A 25,426-nucleotide genomic window follows, 5' to 3' on the forward strand; every position below is an offset into this window, starting at 1 on the left:
GAAGAAGCAGTATTTTCTGAATTGTCTTCGCCTGCTTGGATGGCTGGCAGAGATACCTTCATAAGACTCATACTTCTGCATTCACAGCTGATACTTAGTACGTCTACCTCTCCTGTATCTACTTTGTCTGTTAGAACTGCATCTAGTGTTGGTCAACCTATAAGTCATCCAACACCCATTTCTGCACTGACTTCAATGACTCATCAAAGTTCTAAAACAACTAGATTTGCTAGCTTTGAGACAAGTTTTCTTCAATTAACCACAACTTTATATTCTGAAACAGCTAAACCCCTTTCCAAAACTTCTCTGGTACCACTAAATAGAAGTTCTCTAGTTTTTCTCCAAAGCTATTTTTATCTTCAGTAGAAATTTCAGTGACTGTTCTCAAGGAGACCTCTCCATTAATAAAAGGCAGTATTTCTACTGCATCTTTAATTCAAGTAGCATCTCAAATCTTATAACCACTTCTCCTAGTCCTCTGTAACACATCTATACCAGTGCATTCCCTGATAACCCCCCTGAAACTTCCCGAAACTATGGGAGATGTCACTTTTCTCTCAAAGTGTATTTATAAAGAACCTTCCACTTCTTCAGTGTCTTTAATAGTAAGTCCTACAATATTCAATGATATGTTTGTAGCAAGCTCAAGCTCAATAGAAAATAAAGATACATAATGCAAACTGATTCCTTTTCACTGTCATTCACTTCTAAAAAGCCAAAGAAGTCTGCTAGCTCTAATCTTCCTTCCTAGGACGCTGGTACCACCTCTGAATACTATGTTATTATATTATTATATTATATTATTATAAAATTAAAAAGCAGAACAAGGGACAACACACAGAACTGAAAATTACCTTGTCACACTAACAGCAAGCACTTTCATTCCTAAAGATCCTTCTTTTACAATGCTATCATCTTTTTGAAAAGTCTTGCTATCATCACTACTATATTCTGTGACTTCATGTACTATAGTTTACTCGCTGATTTCCATATTCAGTTGAACACCTTTGTTATCACAAAATATAATTTCTTCCCAAGCACCAGTTTCATCTCTAGATACACCAGCAAGATCAATAAGTACAGCTGTAGACTTTGAATTTCTGCAGATTTTTCGACATTCATTTTAAACATAGGCTCTTCTACAAGCCTTTCAGCATCACTAAACACATCATTATACCACCCTCTCTACTAATGCCTAAAACTCTAGAGGCCTCTTTAGAAAGCCAATAGAGTATGTCTTCACCTCCTACTAAGACCGCTCTTATCTCTACTATTTCTCTAGGAAGACAGAGTTCTTCAGTAAGTTCTTCAGCAGAAGATGGAACAGTATCAGTCATATCAGCTGGAATCGGCACTCAATCCACTACATCAATGATAGTGAATACAACAGTGAATGTTACATCCTTAAGAACACCTTATATTTTTGCAAAAATACCACCTAGTTCTTCAGCCAGTGTATTAGTTGTTTCTGACACTACTGTAGACTCTAGGATTACTGCAAAGACCACAGATGATTTAGCTGATTCAAAGTTTCATATGGCTTCAGCTTCAGTTCCTACTACCATAGAAACACCTATGTATGAGTCATACAAATCTTTACTTACATTTGCTCCACCTCAAGCTTCACAGAGCAGTAAAGAAACTCCAAAAACAACAGTCATGAAATTGAGTACCACAAGCCCATTATCAAAGACAAAAAGTACCTCATTTGCAACTTCAGAATTTAAATATGTAACCTCATTTGAAAGAACCGTAGGTATTTTAGAAAGCAGCCAGACTTCGTATGTACAAAGAAATGTAACCAAGGCAAAGTCAACCACAACTGAGAAATCTTTCCTACCTTATTTGACAGTTGCTGTAAGTCGGAGTTCGCCTTTTTCAAGTGTAAGGATAACCTCAGCAAAAAATCTCTCGGAAGTTCCGGATGCCAAGACATCAGATTGGTCCAAAATCCTAACACAGACTACCATTAAACCTTATTTCAATTTAACAGAACACACAGAACTGCAGGATAGAACTTTAATAGATTTATCTCATTCTAGTGATGAAATGGTTCTGTCTTCTTCTTCCCCTGTGGAAACACAAACTTCTCTGGCAAGCAGAGACACAGTGACAACTATAGCTGACAAAACGTTGTTCAGCACAGTGATGCATACACTGATGTCTTCATCTTCTGACTGTGTGGTATGATCACTTTTACTTGCCCCACAATGTTAATATATGTATATACAATACATAATACATAGTCCTTTTCAGTCTGATTTATTATGTCATGCATATTATACCAGAGGTTTTAAATATCTCCTATTTTTCTTTTTATTTTTCAATTTAATAAAATGAATTATTGTTGGAGGCCTGTAGCATCCCTGCTTTTATATCACCCTGGTCTATTCTGTAACTTAGATGCATTGCTCTGAAAAATAACTGGTTTTAAAGATATGTGCAATTCTATACAGTAAAATATATTTCTGAGATATGAAAAGGCAGAAACCATAGAATGTTGGTGTTTCTGCTTTTTTTTTTTTTTTTTTTCCTCTCTTTGTGATAGGGTTTAAACTGATGGGAATGTGTGCTTCTGTATTTCTTAAAATGCTTTGAGTTATTACTGAACATAACACAGATCCTCAATGCAGAAAACTTTATATAGAATATTTCACTACTGCTAGACAGAACAGAAAGGTTGTGTGTGAATTAATGTGTATTCTTGTCATCTGCAACAATCAAAAATAAGCAATAATTTCCAAAATAACAGATTAAAAAATCCACAGCTGCAAGATGATTAAGTCTGTACAGTATAGACACTCTAAATCTAAATTGTAGGATGTTTCTGCACTATCAGAACCTTCTTGGCATGTCAGCCTGAGTTTTTCATCTATTTGAATTATCTTCAGATTTCTATTTATTTTATGCAATTTATTTTATAGCCATATTTTTGTATGTATGTATTCAATTTCTCAGAGAAAGAGCTACTTTTTTTCCTCAGTGTTCTGGTTCTTTGGAGATCTTTTACTTTCTAACAGTAGGAAGGCAAAGTATTGATTTAACGATCTCTCATTATTTTAAACTTAGAACCAGGTTAACTTGGAGAGATCTAGAGACTATGGTTAGCTTGCTAGGTATGTGTTTCATGGAACAAAAGCATGTATTGGTGTGTACTTTATTTAAAGTTGCATGATAAGGAGTATTTTAGTCTAGCTACCAGACCTGATGACAAGTACATATGAGGGGCCACATAGATGTGTTGATTCTGTCTCAGAGCAGAGCATGAACTAGTGAAGAATTGTTTATACTTTGTAAGTACAGTGAGTGTAAAGTTGATTCTGGTTGTTTTTTCCCTATATGAAAGCCAAGATACCTTGAACCTGTCGACAAATGTAGCCAGTATGTATGTGTTCATACGGGCTGGATGTTATACAACCTTTCAAAGAACTGCATTAAGGATGTGCAGAAGCCAGACTGTGGTTTTCGAGGAATGCCAGTTCAAGTTAATAATGATAGTTGTTGCCCAGAATGGGAATGTCCTTGTAAGTAATTTTATTTATAAATACTTACAATGTAGAGCCTTAATATATAGATTTTAGGTGATATACTGAGAGACTATTACAGTGGAAAGATGAGGTTGAGTATAGAAATTAATTTAAAGGAGATTACTTGGGTCTCATCAGCAAAACACAACGAAATATAGTAAATGCTTTGGTGTCTTTGAATTAACATTCAGGAGTCAACTTTGTTTTAAACAAAAACACTGAAATTAGAACTGCAACATGAATATAAACATTTTCAGCTGAAAATCTTCAGAATATTTATCATTAGAAAATATTTGTATGTCAACATTTTGGAGAAGAATACAAATTAAATACTAGCCTTTTATGAAAGAACCTCCAGATTTCACTCTGCTCCAGAAGGAGTTCTTACTGACCCTTAGAAACTATAGAGATTGGGAGCAGACTTTCTGCCTGGAGTACCAGCAGTTCAAAGAAAAGTAGTATTAAAAACTTTGCAGCATTTCTGAAACCTTTATAATAATTTTTAATATTCATCTGGAGATAGAATAGGTGCATCTCTTGCATGTCAAATATTTTCTATATTTAATTAATTTAATTACATTGTTATTAAATTAATTAATACACTGTCATTTAATCTGACAATGTAGAAATTAATTATCCTTACCTGTGAAACATTGACATAAGTTAATTTTTCACCAATTTAAACTTTCCCAGGAACAAAGCACTCATTTAAGCTGTTTCGCACAGAGTAACATAAGATGCTTCTCCTTGTGGCTCAGTATGCTGTCTGCAGAACAATGCCATCTAGACACATATATGAAAGTGTCTTATATGAAAGCACTTCATATGAAAGCATTTGTCAAAGTGATTGTTTTTAGAAATGCCTAATATTATGTAACCTCATTAAATGACAGCTCTTTTTTAGGTCAGTGTTCTGTTCTGTCTGAACTGAGTGTTATTACGTTTGATGGAAACAGCATAGCCCTCTGTAACATGGCTTCCTACGTTTTAGTCAAGCTACCAGGAGAAACTATTGTTGCTCACATTGAAAAATGTCCTGCTAATCAGGTAAGAAACTTGCATTTCCATGGTAACTGTAGTAGTATCTGGAATTATTGTGTTAGGGATCTAACAGTTGATAAAAAATGCATTGGTTTCTAAAAACAGTTCATTAAAAGATTCATTGTGTGTATTACTTTTTATTATTTATAGGAAACATATTGAGTTTAATTAGTTTTATACTAGTTTAATTAGGAAACTAGTTGTAGAAAAACGTTCAAACACAAAGAAAACAGTCAATTTGTTTTTGCCAAATAAGAATTCTGGAAGTTACTGTTGCGTTTCTAATCTACTTTTCAATGTTTTCCAGAGTGCAAATTCAATAAGAAAAATAGTAAGTGCTTTTTTTTCTTCTACTAATTATAAACTGTGTTAATATTACACCTATGGAAATAATTCCCTTCCTCCTCAAAAATTGTAACCAAACTTGTTCATTGCTTTTCTTTCAAGGTTCCTCCTGCAAGCACTTCAGGGCTCTGTTTTAAGAAATTAAATGTAACAACACATACATCCGAACTACTTATCAATCGTTTAGAAAGAAAAGTAAGTTTTTGTCACCAATATATAGCACGTGTACACTAAAGAGGTAACTGTAGTGCTATTCTATTGTAGAATGCTGTAGGTCAGACTTAGAGTGATAGGATCTCTTCCGCAGTTCATATTGCCAGTGATTTGTGATATGCTAGGGAAAAAAAAAAGTTTCTGACACTCAGATTTACTTGCCTGCCACTTATATGACATTTCAAAGTGTTTCAAGATATTAAAGATTTTTTAAAAGCTACAAAAGCATTCATAATTGATAATGTATTTCCAGATAACATCAAACAGAACAGAAGCTTTTCAAGATGTAATAAATATTTAGGCTGTCATTTATGCTGGACAATAACAGATTAGAATAGGTAACTTTGAATAACTGAGCTTAGATTTTTTTTTTTTATTATTTTAACCAAATGATATGGGATAAGTATGGGATACTACTTGATTTGAAAAGATTTCCATGTCATTATTTTTTTCTTATGCCTATTTCATCTGCAGTTACAGTGTCACTGACAAGAAGCACTGTGATTTAAGCACAGCAATTACTGACACAGCATATGGCGGAGGCTATAAAATCTCTTCTGCTATTCGATGTAAAGACATCATATAAAATAAATCTTTGTAATCTGTTTTTATCCCTAAAGTCTATATTTGGTTTATTTTAGGTAGTGGTGGATTCTGTAATCCCATCCTTACCATTCTCAAAAGAAGGACTGAGTATTCAGGATACTGGTGCAATGTATGTCGTTAATACTCCAGCTGGTATTAGCATCAAGTGGGCTCACATTACGGGCATCATAGATATACAGTATGGATTGCACTCTAACACATCAATAATGACAGAAGGACTTTGTGGTGAGACTGTAGTGGCAATTAATTGTTTTCATATTCAGCATTTACATCTCTTTTCTATATTCATTTTTGTGATTTTATCCCTATGGCTTTTGTGACTTCTAGTGATTATGCTAACAATTCTATTTGAGGTGGGCTTTTGAAATTCTGTTAATTAACAAGAGTAAAATGATAATTCTGTGTGAAAGCAATCCTTCCTAACAAAGTATTTTTCAAATTCTAGGCACTGAGGTAGCAAAAAGAAACAGTACTGTTAAGAATACTGTCAAATATTTACCATGCAAGTACCATCTTCTGTGCTTCTCCTTGCCATCTAGGAGAATAACAGGGCTTGTCACCACAGGCTAGCCCTCTGTGGACCCTGGAGGGTATCAGGAAGCATGAAGGCAAGGACTGGGCTGTGTTTAGCAGTGTAGAAGCAAAGTAGAAAAAAGCTACGAAAATGCTGGCTGATCCCTGGGATGTGATACACTATCGTGAAGATTAAAAAGATTGATGTTATTCGCTTCTTATATATTTATTGGAGGTTTCTATTTCCACTGATGAATTAACTGAATACAATCTGTAATGCATTCAGGTAGAGAGTGGATGCCAGGCATTTAGGGGGGCTTTTTTTTTCTTTTATTTTTATTTTTCTTCTACTCTTGCATTAATAAATAGATTAGGAAAAACATTTTCAATTTAAAAAGTAATTTGGTCTTCAAAGGGTTCATTTCACTTTCACTATTTCTTGCATTTAGAATGTCCAGTTTAGACTGAATGAAGTCAGCAACGTGCACTTATTTTGAAAGCCACCTGCACTAACTTCTATGCAGCTGGCTGCTGTTCAGTAGAATAGTAACAGAATCTGGTGCCATGTCAGTAAATTTTTCACCTTCAACAGCACCTTTTGGTAACAGTTTTTCTTAAAAGTTAGTTCATTGTTAGGAAAAGTACAATTATTTGTATTGCACGGTTTGCTCATTTTACTAAGATGATAATAAAATCACAAGTATACAATTGGAACTACTGTGGACATGTAGCTGCTTGGACTTAAAAATCAGATGCTAAGTCTCACACATGAACTTCATGCAATGTTATTCTTACCTTATCAAATGCACATTTCTTTCTCAAAGGAAGTAATATGCCATGTTCTGTTGGTTCTTTCTGTTTTTGCTTTGAACATGATGCTCTCTCTCCAGGGGTGTGTAATGGAGATCCTACTGATGATCTGAAAATGCAAAACAGAACCATAATTACAAATATGGAGGAAATTGAAGTGTTCATTAAGAGCTGGGAAATTGAGAAATCTCTTGATGTAACAACTAGGAGGCCAGTAAGAAACTGTACTGAAGATAATTGCACATATTGTATGGAACTGTTAAACAGAAGTTTCTTCATCCATTGTCACAATAAAGTGAGTACAAAGAAATTCCAGGTGCAAATTAAATAAGTTGTGTAATTAAGAAAAGAGTGAGAGTGATGAAGATTTTTTTAATGTTATGCTTATTTTCAAGAGTTCACAAAAGGATGGATGGCTTTAATAAATATTTTTGTCATGCTGTCCATTGTAAATAAACACAGAATAACATAATCACAGGGGTGGGAAGGGACCTCAAGAGATCACTGAGTCCAACCCCTCTATTAAAGCAGGTACCCTACAATAGGTCATACAGGTAGGCGTCCACATGGGTCATGAAATCTGCACAGAAGACTTCACAACCATTCTGTGCAGCCTGTTCCAGTGCTCCATCACCCTTACTGTAAAGAACTTCTGCATGTTTGTATGAAACTTCTTGTGTTCAAGTTTTAGGCCACTGCTCCATGTCCTATCGCTACACATCACTGAAAAGAGCCTAGCCTCATCCATTTGCCTCCCACTTCCCTATAGATGTTTATAAACATCAGTCTTCTTTTCCCCATGCTGAACAGACCCAGGTTACTCAGCCCTTTCTCATATGGGAAACGCTCCAGGCCCTTTATCATCTTAGTTACTAAGTTTTTGTTATTTAAAATGAAAAAGACATTTATGTGGATCTCTGTGCTATTATGCTGTTTCTTAAATCACTGAGTAGGCAGAGCTCACAGGAGTGACAACAGGTCATTACCTCAACACAGGTGTGTTCCTGAAGAGATATTTTTAGGAAAAGCTTGACAACAGTCACTAGAAATGGAAGCCTCACTCTTTTTCTGTATATAACAGCAACTCATGCAGTCTGAGACTGATTGTACTAATTACATTTCCACTTCTGATGTAGTTGCTATTATGTTGACAGTTTTGAAGCTTTTCTTACAGCAACCATAATAATTTATATATTTTTGGAAACTGTTCTTTCAAATGGGGTTGTAGGTCTTGCACGCAGGCTACCACTAGAGGTAGCCAGCGCAACACATCTGCAACGTGAAATGAGAAATCCCATCTCCCTCAGGATTGACTTTCCCACTTTTCCCACTTAATTCAGAATAATTTCTAACTACTCTTTTTCCAGCCTTACAGCTTTGCAGTACTCTTTGTGATTTTCATCCCAGACAAATGGTACTACAGATATTGCAAGCAGCTGAACCCCTTCCTTAAAACTCCCAAACTCACTCTTCGTTTTTCCCCATTAGAAATAATATAGACCATTCTTCCCAGAGAAATGGGTTAAAGAGATTTTAGAGCTATCTGCCACAGAAACAAAATGAGAGGGAATGATGGAGGGAAAGAATAGTGGTAAGAAGTTTGGAATCAAGAAAATAGAATAGTACCAGTGCTAGAAGCACGCTTTTCATAATTGTTTGAACGTATCTAATTATGAAATAATTTAATCTGAATAGTCAGAAATCATACTTCATTTATGTGTCCAGGAGAACTCTCACAGCCTCAGGTACAATGAAATTACATATTTGCCTGGTCTATAACAAAATCTGACATAGCATAGAAATTGCCAGGTTGGTTCATCCATTAAGAAGTTGATTTTCTTTCATACACATTGAGGAGAATAATAAATTCTGGCAGATTAAGTTCTGCAGAATGAATGTTCTGGAAAAAAACATTATATATTTACTCTAGGCATTAATTTTTATTTTATTTTCCTGTAGCTGTATTATTTCTTGTAGTTAATGATTAATTTTAATTACAGAAAGCTCTTCTACTTGTTAATTCTCAGTTAAAATGTGTTCCTAGGTTTCACCACAGGAATTTTGTGAGAAGATGTGGATCAACAGTACTTATTTTTGGAATTATGAGTGTGATGCACTTTCTGCATATGTAGCTTTATGCAACAAGCACAATATCTGCATTAAATGGAGGACACCCAGTTACTGTCGTAAGCTGACAGCAATGTTCCATATCCTAATGTGACTTTATACTGCTGCAGTGTTCAGTGATGGGTTAAGAAAAATGCATTTCTTTTTGCTGTTCTTAGAAGTACTGTCTCATTCTACCACAGTATTAGTAAGGCATGGTACAAGTGTTGAGATTTATCACTAGAATTATAATCTTGATTGAATGAGTAGCTTAACTAAAGTGCCACTAAATATATAAATGTATGCTTTCTATGATACACTTCCTTGTTCCTACTACTTTCCAATGAAATTTTGAAAGAGTCAATACTCAGTTTCCTCTTTGTACAACTTGCAGCACTGAATTGTCCTGAGGGCAAGGAATACCAGCCTTGTGTGAAACCCTGTGAAGCCAAGACATGCTTGAATAAGTGGTCGTATGAAGATTCTACGTGTTCTTATTTAAGGGAAGACTGTGTGTGTAGAAGTGGCACTGTTCTACATAGAACAGACTCGGACTTCTGTATTCCAGAAGAAAAATGTAGTAAGTGCACTAGGACAGAGGGGGTTTGCAAATATCTGCTAATATTAACTACAGATCAACGTTAACAATGTTTAAATTCTAAGTCAGACTTCAGAAGGTGTGAATCCAGTATAGCTCTATTCTACAGAGCCTAGCTTTTATCTCAAGCTACAGCTTGAGTCTATTCTTTCACCTAATTTAATTCTGCAGGAGAAAAATAATGGTCATTCTTCCATTGCTCCCAGGCTTTCTTTCCTGGAGTACTCAGGAGGAGTAGCAGGGGCAGCTTCTTTTCCCTGCATTTGTTGACTGTTTTCACCCATAAAAAAGCATTTGTTTAATATCATCATCCTTTCTTGATTCATCATAATGCCCTGAAGTACTCCTCTTTTAAGCAGTAAGGTCACCTAGATAACAAACAAATTCGTTGTTGCTTGCAGTCTTAACTCTCCACTTGTCAAAGGGATGCAACATTTTTCTCTCAGCATGTACAGATAACAGAGGACAACCCCGCTCTGCTGGGGAGATCTGGAATGGGTCCACGAGAGGCTGTTGCATATACAGCTGCTTAGAAAATGGAAGTATTGTTGCTGTAGAACCTGAATGCAATGAGGATCCACCACTGGCTTGTGAAAGAGAAGGAGAAGTGATTGTCCTTGTCATGGAAGTAGGGGATTGCTGTCCAAAAAAAGTTTGTGGTATGTCACATGTATTTTCAGTTACAGAAGTGTTAATTAAACACTGGGTACTTGTCAGCAAAGGTTTCTTTTTTTGACGGGATTCAAGGTGACATTTCTGAGAAGTGTTATTTAGGTAATTGTGGCTGGTTGGATCAACACTATCACTTTTCTTTTAAGAACTAACTCAGTGAAATCAAAACTCAGTTATTTCAAGTCTAGTAATGAAACAAGATTTCTGTTTAAAATGAATTTTTAAGCTCTTCTGAAGGATTTCAAAAGAAACTGAGAAACACTCAATGACAGAAGTAGCTTGGTAGTTAGGGCAGTTACCAGAGCTTACTGGTACATTACATTACAGAATCACGGAATCACATGCATTCTTATGAGTGCCTTGCTAAGTGAAATGCCCTCTAACTTTGCATTCCTCTGTGTCCCAGAAAGTAGCACTCTGTGAGGTGATCACTGACTACTAATATTCAAGTTAGTTCTCAGCAAAAGGAATATGCTTATTGCTGCTAAAATGTTAAGCAGAAGATATTTACTTCTTAAAACATCTTCAGGGAAAAAGAGAACAAATGTTCCAGCTGATCTGGTACTTTGGTGCCTCAGCTACCTGTAACTGACACTGTATTGTTGATTTGTTCAGGAAACATTTTCATATGCAGGAAGCAGGACAAGTAAATACAGGTATCCCTCTGGGAGGGATTTAACTTTTCTTGCAGAGTACCACATGAGTGGAGCTGTACAGCCCTGGGTTGAAGTGGGAGGCCTACATGGTGATGTGCTGTAAGCTGACTTGGTTGCTGTAGGTTTCAAATACATGAAAACAGTTTGGTTTTTTTTTTTTTTTTTTTTTTGTTCTGCAGAATGTAACATGTCATTGTGTGATACTATTATTCCAACATGCAAAAGCAGTGAAAAACTGATTGTAGACTACAGCCCCCTGTCCTGCTGTCCACAGTACCGATGCGGTAAGGGAAACACGAATAAACACTTTGTTCAACACTTTCCAATCTTGTAATGTATGTTGTAAGAAACTTCATTTTACAAGTTGGTCCAATTTTCAGCAGAACGGGACACTAAATAACACTGGGATATGGTATATCTTTTTCAAATTCTTCAATACTTTTTTATTTGTGTTTTGTGTTACTTCTGGTTTACAGTCTGACTTTTCTCTTTCTTTGACTATTTTTTTTTTTTTTTTTACTAAAGGTAGGAATATATTTTATTTATCTTTTTAGCATTGTTTCTGTGACTCTTCTTAACATACATACATCTCTTACAGAATGTGATCCTTCAGTTTGTTTCAATTCTTCTCAGCTGGACTGCAGAGAAGACCAATTTATTGTTGAAGCAAAACTGGAAGATCCCTGCTGTTTCTCTTATCTCTGTGGTAGGTAACTGAGGAGTAGTTAAGTACAATCTGTATTTTTAAATACAGTAACTGAAACCAGGAATTGATGCTAGTAGGAGTTTACACAAGCCAGGCTGTCTTGAGCATGAATTACTCTTGTGTTCTGAGATTTCCAACATTACTTTTAACTTCATATTTGCTCTGCAAAATAATATTGTTAACACACTGTTCTTCACAATTGAATTATAAGATCTATGCAGTCAGTGATATATCATGCATTGCAGCTGAGTCTCAGTGGTTCTTTAACACTAAACTGACTATTAGTGTAAGTTCTGACACCTAAGAGCATGCACAACTGTTATATTTGTAGTTTTGAATGTCAGTCCATAAAAGATCTGTTACCCACATAAGCATGACTTGTAATATTAAAGAAAACTTGTGTGTGCTAACTTCCTAAAATTTGTAAATAACTGTTTATTTTTAATTTAGTTTGTGAATCCTGTATTGAGCCTGTTCCCTTGTGTAATGAAGGGGAAATTCTCACCGTAGACCTTCATACCATACGTTACTGTTGTCCTCATTACTACTGTGGTGAGTGTAAACATTAATACAGTCTGTTACCAAATTTAGTAAAAAAGACGGGGAGTGTGTGTGAACATCTCTTTGGTGCAGCATTTAGGGTGGACTTTGTCTAGAGACTAAATACTCGAAATTAGGGTGTCTACTTTTGAGGTGGATTTAGACTTGTTGGTACATTCACTGGTAGTCTAGCCAGCACAGTCAGTAGAGCTTATGTACCTCACCAAGCAGTACATGGCTACTTTCATGGAGATCTAGATACTGATATATTAATCTGGTCTGAATCCCATTCTTACTGTATAAATATACAACTGTTGGTAAGTATCCATATATTAAAAACATCTGCAATAAAATGTGTTAAACCTCTGTTGTCCTCTTCATTAGTGTTTGGACTGCTGATTTTCAGGTGAAGGACTGGGCCATGAGTTTCAAATACTACTGGTCTGATTAGTATTCAAACAGTAAGCAGACCAAGAAAAATATTTGCAGTGTAATGTAGCCATTTTGCTAGACTTATCAAACACAAATACTACTATGTGTTCTTAAGCAATGTCAGTAACTGCTTAATTTAGATCAGTGGATGTTCCTGAATTAACTCTTGTCCTAGTATGGTCTCTGGGTTATTTCAATTTATTTGGATTCTTCCAGTAGGTTTGGAGCTTGCTGATTTTTAATTCAGGTGGTTTCACCTTCTGGTCCTTTCCTTCTCTAGTACTTCCACGATGGTGAAAGTATGCAAAGGCTTTTGCCACTGTCTTTCCGATTTCTCACAGCTAGAAATATAGATCTTACTATGTAGACTTCTTTCAGAGTCTTCATAAATCTCTTCAATGTTGCAGGCATGTGCAGTTATTAAAGTCATTCTAGGGGGAAAGCTGTTCCCCATTACATTACAGAAATTTAGTTTAAGTTTGCAGCAAAGCTTAGAGAAAAAAAATAATTCTGTTTTTATAAAAGGTGTGACTTTATTTGTCTTTGGTGCTTGTTATTAGCCCAAGTCACTTCAAAGAAAGAGTATTAAATGGTTGCTCCATAATGGTTTCTCTAAATTTAAAACTTCTCTAAGGCAACTGGAGACATTTTTGAAAATCTTTGATTATGTTTCAGTTCCAAATATGACTGAGATACTTAAGACACACAAGCAAAAAAATAGATCTAAAAAATGTCCTTATTTTTGCAATGGTTTATTAGAAGAAATATAAGCTGGAAAGTTCAGATGAAATTTAAGTAAATTCTGATATCTGTTTTTCCTCCCTATTTAGTTTGTGATGAAAGTTTTTGTCCTGAGCCTCCTATGAATTGCACAGATGACATGACACTTGTGAAGGAAAAAATACCTGGGAAGTGTTGTCCAGAATGGCACTGTGGTAATTACTTCATTCTTTAGTCACTGCTGTTAATAAAAACCAGCAATTAGCTAATTGACTAACATGCTTTTCTTGTTCTCAGAATGTAGTTGTGAAAATGCTACTACGATGACATGCAAATTGGTAAGAGCTGTCCTTTAAATGCATTTTGAATGGTGGGCTGTGTTCTAACTCCTCCTTTTCCATTCTTCGTTAAATTAGTTGTAAGGGGGCCCACCAGCCCCCAACTCAGGCATGAAGCTGCATGGCATGAAACTCCAGGTTTCTGCACAGTGTTGTTTGATGTTCCTTGTGGAAATTTCAATCTGTGTGTTTTAGGATGACAAAAGAAGAAAAGTAACTGTAATGCTATTCAGCTCAAAGTTGACTCAAACCAATATGCTGGAATTTTCCCCACTTCAACAATTCATAAGTGTTTTTAATAATTAATAAGGGATGAAATTTTTGATCAAATGTGAATTTGGACAAATGCGTTATTTGTTAATCATTTATACTTTCAGTTAGAATGATTTAGCATTATTGAATATAGCAGGTATGAGAAGTCATAAATATTTTGTTCTTTCTAGACTCTCACGATTGGGACTGTGATCTGGAAAATAATTACAAATCAATGTTCAAACTCCTACTATTACTGTAGTGACAAGGGACAGTGTCCCTATCAAATGCTAGTAGTTTATACTTCCCTGTATGTGAAGATTGCATAATGTAACATATATATGAGCTACAGATTTTAACAGTTTTACCTCTCTTTTGGAAGAAAGTTTAGAGCAGGCATTCCTTTCCTGATATACTTATTATTGAAATAAATTTGTATCTCAGAAAAAAACCTGCTGTTTAGCCATTCTGCTGGTTAAACAGATGTCCTCTGCTCTTGTTTAAAAAGATAAATACACTGACTAATTTGAAATGGGCTATTTTTTCTTGAGGTCACTGCAGTTTTTCTCTTTCATGGAAGAAGAGGCAGAAGCAATGAAGACCATAATTTAATTTTTTTGGAGAAAATCTCTCTTCTTGGCTTTACATTTATCTGTGTGTATCTTTTCAAACTTTTTTTATCTTTTTATACTCAGGGAGAAGTTCAAAAAGTAGATAGTAGTATTTCCAGTGCTTGTGGATGCACTCACTACATTTGTGGTAACTTTTTATTATTCATATCTGCTTGGTTTTAGATTAAACTAAAAAAGGCATGCAAAGAAAACCAAAATAGGGCCATTATCACCTCAAATGTAAACAATCTACATAGATAAATAATTATACTCTCGTTTTTGAATTACGCTTTCTCTACTAACTCATCAGTTTTGTGGCTTACAGTGTGAGGCATAGGAAGGTATTTACAGTGTCCATGCTATTTATCTATCAATCAATCTATATATTTATGAATCCATCCATCCATGTGCGCTACTGATCTCAATAAGCCAGCATGAGGGCATGTGCCCAATTTTAAAATTGCTCCTTTCCATAACTCAGCCACCTTGTGTGGAGGGGATTTCACCCACACAGTGCTCAAAAGTGTGTGAGGCATTCCTCAGTGCCAGCTGTAGCTCAGGCTAAACTGCCTCTAGGAACAAAACGCAGATTTACACAATGGCTTGAACATAATAATGTCTCACAATTAATTGTAGGAATACTATCTTAATGGACAGAAAGACAGAAAAATATTGCAGAATAACTCATGTAATGTAAGTGGTCTGATTTTAAATATCGTAACTGTAAAAAATAAAAGCAACCTTTTTTTTTTGTTTTGTTTTTTAACTTCCATAGAAGAAACATTATCAATTTTAGGCAGATAGGCATTTTTTTAGCATTTCCTTGAGCTGAATTACACCCTCACGTTCTTTTCCTGTTTGGTAATTTACACCACACACCGATCAAGTCTAAAACTTGAAAGGTTTTTGCAGCATGTAGAACAATTCCTTACTTCTGTTCTTGCAGCTTTTCTGTTACTTTGTTTGGTGATGTTTTATTTCTTTCATAGTATTTTTTTTCTTTTTGGTGTTAGAGAAGGATGATGTGTGCATCTTCCAAGAGGTAACTGTACTGAATCCTGGACAATCAGTGATTCAGTACTTGGATGGAGACCTTTGTTACACTGTGCAGTGTTTACAAGAAAAAGATCACAACACAGGATACAATGCCATGCATTTTACAACAGTGAACTGTTCCCAGCAATGTGAAGCAGTAAGTATTCTTAAAACAGAGGAATTATGCAGTTAAATAAATAAAACTTCACAATTAAGATGAAAATCAAAAGGCACATTTTTGCTAGTCCAGTTTGCTCAGCAAGAGCTAAAAAACTTAACAGCATCTTTTAAGTGTTTTTTAGCAGTGAATATAAATATATCCATCCATACATTGTTCATTTAGGTGTAGTTATTTTCAGAATTCAATGAATTTTCATATTTTATATATATATAAACATATATATATGTGTATATTTAAAGCAACCTCTTTTTTTTTCTTTTTTGGTTTTCCTTTTCTTTCAGCATCAGTTGTATATTCCTTCTTCCAGTCACCATACTTGCTGTGGTACCTGTCAAAATGTGTCCTGTTCTGTTCTTACTGAGAATGGCACACAAATTGTGTATGAGGTAAATACCTCTGGAGAGGGACAGAAAATAAGTATAATAATACGATAAACACAGGAATCTGACTGTCACTTCCTTATGTGAGTCTTGCTTCAAACTTCCTTAGTGTTGCTTATGCAACTGGAAGCTGTCTGTGGTAAATTACGTAATAGGGAAAAGGTGTATTTATTTTTAGACTTGCCATTTCACAGTAGATGAATACCATGTTTCAATTTATTGGTTGTAATTATCTTCCACAAAGATGGGTGAATGTCAGCATTTGTTTAAGTCCAGATAAGTGCAAAACAGAGATCTAATTGTAGCTTTAAGTCATATGCTGTGATTTAGATGACCTGGGAATACTTTTGTGCTTCTGGATCCACATCAGGACTCCTGTGTTCCTCTCTTCCCATAGCGCCTCTTCTCCCTGCTGTGATTTTTACAAGCAAGTGTTCAAACTGAATGGCTGGGATTCAGGATCCTGATGGTGCACTCCAGCAACCACATACAGTGAAATTTAGGTGTTGCCATACCTTGCTTCATCCTTGTCATTGATTTTAGAGGTTTGAGGGCAAAATAAAGCGTAAGCCCTTTTTCTGATGCAGATCCACTCTAGTACACTTAGTATCTCCATATAGGAGCCATTGCTGCAGTTACAGGATGGCTTTCCCTCAACTAGTGTGGACAGGTTTCAACAAACCTTACACTCTAGCACATACCTGCAGCACATAGGCATCACTTTTACAGACACTTGAGTAGAGATACAGATGAACTGTGTTGTCTTTGCTGACAATGGTTTTGTATTATGCATTTAGGAAGGCAGCACCTGGACATACAACTGCACAAACTACACATGTGCAAAGACTGTGCTGGGGGCTATGATAGTGGGCTCTGGTGTGGTCTGTCCCCCTTTCAATGACACTGAGTGCACAAAGGTTTGTACTTTGGCTGAGGTGAGTAACAATAACTCGTCTGTCAGTATGGACGCACTTGAAAGGGCACACATACTTTGTGTGCTTTCTTTAAGCTTAAAAAAAGTGGTAAGTAAGAAGATGTAAGTGATAAATTTTTAGTCTTGTTTTCTAGTTTTCTGTTTGCATTTTGGCTAACAGTATCTGAGAGTGCAAAAACTATTTTCAGGCTTCAATATTGACTGCATTTAAAAATATTGTTGAATTGGAATTCTACTTGAGATATTGCTGTATTAAGTGCTAATCACTATGTACTACTTCACTTCAGAATAATATTTTGACAAGATGTACATATATATTAAATAAATCAGATGAACCAGTTTGGAAATCTTATAAATGTGAACCACATTAAAAATTCCTTAAATGCAAGGATTAGAAGGCTGACTATGTATATAAACTTAATTATCCCTTACGTTAAAACATTGTATAATATTAAAAAAAATGCTTATCATACTTGAAAGGATACCTATACCTATACCATATATCTAAAAATGAAAATTTTGCATGCCCATATAAGCTGGTTTGAAGAATGTGGATATTTTGTGTACATTACAAATTCATTTCAAAAACTTTTACTTTTGTTTTATTACTTCTCTAACTTTGTAATACTTCTCACAATTCTAATTCTTACAATCGTGACATGCTGTATACAAACTATATAAACAAACAAACAAAAAACAATCAACAAACATGTAGAGAGGGTAAATACCAATCGTTTGAGTTGGAAGGGATGTTTAAAGGTCATCTAGTCCAACTGCACTGCAGTGAACAGGGACACATACAGCTAGATCAAATTACTCACAGCCCCATCCACCTGACCTTAAATGTCTCCAAGGACGAGGCATCTACTACCTCTCTGGGCAACCTGTTCCAGTGCTTCACTACCCTTATTGTAAAAAGCTTCTTCCTTATATCCAATCTAAATCTCCCTTCTTCTGATTTAAACAATACTCCCTTGTTCTGTCTCAGCAGACCCTGCTAAAACCTCTGTCCTCCTCTTCCTTATAGCCCCCTTTTATATACTGAAGGGCTACTATCATCTTTCTGGGGCCTTTTCTTCTGGCTGAACAGCCTCAGCTCTCTGTCTGTCTTCAGAGGGGATATGTTCCACCCCTTGAATCAGTTTATGGCCCTCCTCTGAACACCAGTATCCTCAAGTCTCTGGCAGGCCTGTGCTCCATCCTTTCAGCTTATACAGATAATGGGGGTTGCAGCAACTCTGATATAAGACCTTGCACTAGCTTTTGTTGAACCTCATGAAGTTCACCTGGTCTCACTGTTCAAGTTGGTCTAGGTCTCTCCAAATGGCATCCCATCCCTTGGGCATGCTGACTGCACCATGCAGCTTGGTGTCATCTACAAACTTGTTGAAGGTGCACTTGATCTCACTGTTGATGCAACTGATGGAGATATTAAAGAGCATTAGTCCTAGTACAGACAGGCGAGAGACTCCTCTCATTACTGATCTCCATGTGGACATTCAGCCACTGACCACCACTCTGTGATCACACTCTCACAACCAGTTCCTCATCCATCAAACAGTCCACCCATCAAGTCCATTCATTTCCAATTTGGAGAGAAGGACATTATGGAGACCATGTCAAAGGTCTTACTGAAGTCCTCACTATCTATTCACTTGTTCACTGTCACAGAAAGCCACCAGAATGGTCAGGCAAGACTTGCACTTGGTTGTCTCTTATCACCTCCCTCTCTTTCATGTGTCTCAGTATAGATTCCAGGAGAATCTGTTCCATTTTCTTCCACAATGCAGGGGTGAGACTGACAGGTTGGAAGTTTCCTGAGTCAAAAGGATATCTTCTTCACTTGCTTACACTTTTAATATCTAACAAACAACTCTGGAAAAAAAAAAAATAAATAAAAAAAATATTATTGTATTGTATTTAAGAAAAATAATTTAGCATTTTCACCATTTCACATTTCATACCATTTCATACAGAGTGAAATTCTGCAATTCACCTTCTGTTTCAGAAGTCTGTATTTATGTGTATATATATGTATATATATATATATGTGTATAAATACCCACATATATATATATAATGTTCTAAATAGCTCTTTATTAGGAATTCACTCTCTGCTTGGTGTATGAGTGGTGTAAATCCTTTAATGTCATACACAAAGTTACAACAATGATTTTCATTAACTTTCTGACTAAATCTCAGTGGTGGAAAAATAGATGATAGTAGATGATATAGAGCTGTGTGTAGAAACTAAGTGATTTATTTGAAGGAGATCGGATCAGGTAAAGATTAATAGTGACAAGTTCATTTCCAGTGTTAAAAACTGAAGAATCTGTGAACCAGACCTTCATGTGATGAGTGTCTGTGTGATTGTCTTAATTTAGATTGTATCATTTTGTACTTGTCGGACATCTTTAAAACATGGCATCTCTTGAGGTACTATGCACTGTTGCATTGAGCACAGTCTTTTTTGATATATTCTCCTTTTATTTTCCTAGAATGGAGGAATTGTGCAGACGTACAATGATGGCTGCTGCAAGACCTGTAAGTGATGAAGGCTGCAATAAGTGTTAGTGTAGCTTTGGTTTGGAGGGCTGTGTTTTTTAACTCCTCGCTGAGACAAAGATAAGGGAAAAGCATGCTGTTCCCCCCACAAATCAAATGAAATTATTATAGTTACTTAACAACTCTTATTAAAAGTTCTTGCTTTGTTTGGCTGCTGTCTTTGTGGTTTTTAACATTATTGTTCTGGAGTATAACCAATTTCTCCAAATATAATCTTTGGAAAATGAAAAATTACATCAATTAAAGTACTGAAAAGATTACCTTTATTGCTCAGTAGACTGTGAAATATTGCCAATATGATTTGCATCATAAAAGATAAGGACTTTCTTCCCTGAAATAAATTCGTAATTTGATTATCACAGTCCAAAAATACAAATTCATTCTGTTTTATCACAGTGTATTTTCTCAGATCAGAATACTATAAAACTGAATGCTGAAATAAAATATTTTTAATTGGAAATGTTTTCTTTCCACTGTAGAATATATATTGAAATCCCAAATGAGGAAAAGTTTTGGGGAGTTGAATAATATGAAAGTTCCCTAGACACATCCCTAGATAAATCCCTAGTTCCCTAGATAAATCCCTAGATACAAAATTGACTTTTTGATATCTGGAAATGTATTCGCTTTCTCTGAGTCTGTCACCTTAAAACATGCTTAATGAACTGTAATGCAAGTTTGCATAATGTTGTCATAACCTATGCAAGTTTAAAAGCAAGCTGCAAGTGAACTCTGATTATCTCTTCAGTTTTGACTCGGAAAAGTTTTCTGATCAAGTTCTCTAATTATCTGTACTTAAAAAGAAAACTCTGTAATACGAAGTTAATATGAATATGAATATGAATATGAATTCATATGAAATATGAAATTAACTATGTAGTGCAAGAACTTGTTGAATGCCAGAGAAATTACTTTCTCCCTCTTTTGACCTTTCTGTGCTTAACATCAGAATTAGAACATTCAGAATAATTAGTCTTTGGGATTTTTTTTAAAGTAAATCTTTAGTTAATAATATTGAATAGGAAGACTTAATATTCATTTTTATCTGAAATAGAATTGATCAATGGTCTAGTTTCTATGCTTTGCAAAGCCTTGAAACAGATCTTGAAGTATTGTTATAATCTACCATATGCAAAACATCGAAAATTAAAGCACTTTTAATAAACAGAATGCTTTTTTTTTTTTTGTAATTACAATCAATAGAGAAAATTAACAGACCAGAATTGTGCTAAATGTTATACTTCAGAAATTCTTGCTCAAATGGCTGCTAAAAAAAGATATAATTTATACAATTATATGCTATTTGTTGTTGTTGTTGTTGTTTTAACTAAAAGCATGTGCCCAGTGGTGAACTGAATAAAAAGAGTATGTATAAATAGAGCTTGCAACACCTTGGGGTTTTAATGGGAGCAAATAGTCTTTCTGGAAGAGCTTGATTCGATGCATGCAAAGTGACTGCATATATTTAATTCTTACCTTGCCATAGAGAGTTGCAAAAGTTTGGTTTACAAGGAGGTGTTCAGTTTTATGTTTATCAGGAGAGTAATAAAGTTTAGGCTATCTTTAGTGAGACTTGAAGCAGCTATACAGTTCCTAAATTTGGAGGACTATCACGAAAGCTCATCACCTTTTGCTAAAAGAAAAATTGCAGTTGGCAGTGTAAGAATTAATGAAATGTCATTTATATCAACATGTTTTTTTTTTTTTCATGAGAAACTTATATTCCTAATGGTTCTGCCAGGTTCTGGATTGGGTCTATTACCCTTTGCCATTAGTCCAGTAGTGCCTACGGGTAGTATTAATTGTGAACCAGGTATTATTTTTAATAATGTATTTTCTTAATTTAGTAATTTAGTAAGCACTGCTTGTTTATATCATATATCTGTCATCACCACTAAATGCAACCATGCATTTAATGGCATTGGGCCTGATACTGAGAGATGCTGATATCCTGCTTGCCTTTCAGATCAGTATTTTCTAAAGCTTGGTCAGGGTTCACTGCTCAGCACCTGTCAGGATTAGGTTCATTGATTTACAGTATATGCTGTGGGTGGTTCTTCCTCCTGTTCATTTCTTAAAGTGATTTTAATACGTAAACTTACTGTACAGGGTAGCTATAACAAGAAATGATGTTACTGATAAAAATATTGTCATCCTAAGTAATGTTACCGTGAGATTTTCTGATCTCGTATCTCTGAAGTTAATGTCTAAACTATTCTTGCCTTTAAATATAGCAAAAGTGCCCATTCCTGTCTGATTTTATCCTTGCAGATATGGATTTATGCTGTACTTGTCACAAATAAAATGTTTTCAAAGTAATGAAAATGTTGGGGGAAAAAAACCATGCAATCATAAACATGATCATGTGTTAATAAATACTCCTCAAAATGGAATTCTTAGTGATTAGAGAACTGTTGCATTATGATAGTATTTCTTTCCTTCAATTGATAGAAAAGTTGCAGTAAGTGGAGTAGGATCCCTCACTCAAATAAGGAGCAAAGAAAGCAAGCACACCTGAACTGAGTGCAGATCTTTTTGACAGTTGAAGAGTGAAAAGTTTAGCAGCAGGGAAGTTTTCATTAGACTGGTACCTTATATGCTGAAATGTCATAAAATGTTGAATCACAGAACCACAGAATGGCTTGCGTTGGAAGGGACCTGAAAGCCCATCTAGTTCCAAGCCCCTGCTGTGAGGAGGGTTGCCAGCCACTGGCTTAGGCTGCCTAGAGCCTCATCCAGCCTGGCCTTGAATGCCTCCAAGGATGCGGCATCCAAAGCTTCTCTGTGCAGCCTCTGCCAGCACCTCACCACCCTCTGAGAAAAAATTTCTTCCTAATGTCTAATCTAAATCTCCCTTCTTTTTGCTTAAAACCATTTCCCCTTGTCCTATCATTATTAGATCATGTAAAGTCATTCCCAATCCTGCTTACAAGCTCTCTTTCCAGTACAAGAGAACCACATAAAGGTCTCCCCAGAGCCTTCTTTTCTGCGAGCTGAAAAAGCTCCCTCAGCCTTTCTCTGTAGGAGAGATGTTCCAGATTTATCTCTCTATGACTTGTAGAAGTACAAGGATCTTATCATCTATGCACATTTATGCTGGCAAATGCTTTCCAATGGAAAGGAATAATGGGAATTTTTTTTTGTCAAGTGCTGCTGAGGAAAGAGAATCAAAATAATGCATGTGTCATCATCTTCTAGTTTCACAGGAGAATCCAGTTTGATCCTGCAATGTTCAGATTAAAATCTGGTTGAATATCTTGGTTACTCAGAGCTCAACTAATCTTATAAAAATTCACAAAAGGATTCTGGAGGAGAGAAAAGTTGTCCTTTATTTGTTCAACTGACCATGCAGGCATGTGCTGATAGTGGAGAGGCCCTATTGAACAGTGGTTATTCTTCTGCAGGCTGGATGCCCAGAATATAGATGATTTTGATGGTTACTGGAATTTGAGATCAAAACAATTTCTATTACATAGATATCAATACTAAATAGTCTGGTAGGGACTGCAGCATGGAAGACTTTATATTTATTTCAGTATTATATTATTATATTTTAATACTCTATTATTATTATTTAATATATTATTATTTTAAATATGGATTTGCACTGTACAGCTTCTTTTTTCAAACAACAGAAAAGATCTCCTATCAGTATCTCCCAGGATGTACTGAAAATGTAGTATTTTCATAAACCTATATCCTATAAATGCTACATAATTCAGTCCTGGGTAGTAAAAGCATGTAGCATGTAGCAAGTATTTTCATCTCTCACTTTCAAAGCTTTCTTCAAGGATCTATTTCTCCAAAGAATATTGAATTTTATTGTTCTGTTTAAATTCTAAGCATTCAAATTAGCATCAAAGCGGTAATCTCATTCACAGCTTTATCTTCTCAAATGTCAAGTTCAAGGAAGCGTAGTATCAAAATCATAATTTCAGTATTCCCATTAAAAACAGAGTTAATTCTAACATTATTCAAAATTTATCTTTCTCCTAATTACTATAATGCTTGCTATATGAGCAATTTTAAATCTTATTACTGTTTTCATATTTATAAAATCTGTATAGCTTAATGCACCAGTTGATACTTCATGTGCCAGCTATAAAATTGATAATTCCCCACAGGAATTTTTATTAACATATGAGGATATATATATATTTTTAATTACATAAGGAAATAGTAGTATCAGTATGTACATAAATAAAAATAGTGCATAATCATTAAAATTATTTGAATATTTTCATGCTTTTATTATAAAAAAAATTGGTACAAATGCAAATCAGTTCAACATGCATCTTTTTCCATATTTTATCAGGCAAAAAGGAAGAAAGGATTTGCCAGAAAATGACAATCAGGACAACTATAAGGAAAAATGACTGTATAAGTCAAAGCCCGGTAAGAATTAAAAAAACATTTTTCATGCTGGTCCTACACCATGATCAAGTCAAGTATCAAGAAGTAGGCCATAGTTATCTACAAGCAACAAAAAATGTTGCTGTCTTCTCAAAAGCTGGCCTTTGACCTGATGAATGTTATTCTACTTGTAAAAGGAATTAAATCAGCTGTTACTGTGGCTGGAAGAGTGAGCCCTCCTACCTGGCTTCAAATGAAAAGTACACAGAGTATTTGCACAAGTACACTAAACTCTTCCCCATGAAATAACATCCCATTCTAAAAGAGTATTAGAAATGTGTCCCATTACAATGTGATGGTAAATGGGCTACACTCCCCCTTAAAGAACTTAAAGAACTTTACTCTCTGGGTGTCATCTCCTCCACATTGCATGTCTCCGTATCATAAACTCACAGTTCCCTTTACTTTGTTATCTATTTAAGGCATCTTATTTTTCAACTTTGATTTATTTCTGTCTATAAAACCCAGGACTGGTCTGATAAGAATGTAACACTTAAAAGAGAAGCAGTTGACACAATGTCTTGGGACTTCTGAAAGGCCTGCAATGAGATTTTACTGAAAAACCTTAATAGTCTTAATAGGAGAGGCAACACAGTCACAGATTGAAAGCTGGGCAGGTTGATTTCCAGCCTGATAGAAGGAAAACATAGATAAGGCTTCACTACAGTAATAAGAGTGTGTGCTGTATTTATTTAGTTTTAGAACAGTAAATATTGAGGGAGTATAGTGAGAGAGATTGTTAATGACTAGGACAAGATCTAAAGAAGTTATTTTTCTGCTCTCAAGTTTGATGAAAGCTATAAGACTAACCTGTTGACCTAATTTCTTTGGATATGGCCCTTCTGTTGAAGTGCTGCTTGAAGAGAGTGCATCAGAGAGTACATTTCATAGGCTTCATTTGCATAAGAAATTAAATTAAAACAATGTCACAAAAAAAAAACCTAGGTCTAGTATAATCACTTCTGATTTCCTAGCATATCAACATTTGTTGAAGTTCTAATGAAAACTGCCAATCTACCAATTTCTGCTACAGTATTGGCTAGGAAGACTTCACATAATGTTGTATGAGAGAAAGCTTGTGCCTGCTTTAGTGTAGTGCACAAATAATTTTATAGCCAACTTCTTCCCTTGCTGGATTGTTACATCTACTTTCTGGATGTATTTGTTACAGTGATGACACAACTTATGTTGTACCCTTAGTCGCAAGCACTATGAGTACAAAAGGAAAATGC

The 25,426-nt window shown here is 35.3% G+C and overlaps 1 protein-coding gene across 1 annotated transcript in view; it reads left to right on the forward strand.

Annotated features, from left to right (window-relative positions):
• The window catches only part of OTOGL (otogelin like), a 90,134-nt gene that overhangs the window by 63,910 nt on the left and 798 nt on the right, over positions 1–25,426 (forward strand). Inside the window, exons 38-58 of the mRNA XM_042889899.1 lie at positions 1,283–2,184; positions 3,347–3,524; positions 4,432–4,574; positions 4,876–4,899; positions 5,016–5,108; positions 5,768–5,957; positions 7,136–7,350; positions 9,100–9,241; positions 9,556–9,741; positions 10,206–10,418; positions 11,267–11,371; positions 11,686–11,793; positions 12,244–12,345; positions 13,596–13,700; positions 13,783–13,823; positions 14,771–14,834; positions 15,700–15,878; positions 16,184–16,288; positions 17,080–17,199; positions 19,715–19,760; positions 24,097–24,176. Of these exons, the coding sequence (XP_042745833.1) occupies positions 1,283–2,184; positions 3,347–3,524; positions 4,432–4,574; positions 4,876–4,899; positions 5,016–5,108; positions 5,768–5,957; positions 7,136–7,350; positions 9,100–9,241; positions 9,556–9,741; positions 10,206–10,418; positions 11,267–11,371; positions 11,686–11,793; positions 12,244–12,345; positions 13,596–13,700; positions 13,783–13,823; positions 14,771–14,834; positions 15,700–15,878; positions 16,184–16,288; positions 17,080–17,199; positions 19,715–19,760; positions 24,097–24,176 (3,341 nt within the window). The remainder of the gene's footprint in view (positions 1–1,282; positions 2,185–3,346; positions 3,525–4,431; positions 4,575–4,875; positions 4,900–5,015; positions 5,109–5,767; positions 5,958–7,135; positions 7,351–9,099; positions 9,242–9,555; positions 9,742–10,205; positions 10,419–11,266; positions 11,372–11,685; positions 11,794–12,243; positions 12,346–13,595; positions 13,701–13,782; positions 13,824–14,770; positions 14,835–15,699; positions 15,879–16,183; positions 16,289–17,079; positions 17,200–19,714; positions 19,761–24,096; positions 24,177–25,426) is intronic.

The sequence above is a fragment of the Lagopus leucura genome, unplaced genomic scaffold (genome assembly GCF_019238085.1).
Source record: "Lagopus leucura isolate 7727_CA_CO unplaced genomic scaffold, USGS_WTPT01 Super-Scaffold_100159, whole genome shotgun sequence".
Lineage (NCBI taxonomy): Eukaryota > Metazoa > Chordata > Aves > Galliformes > Phasianidae > Lagopus > Lagopus leucura.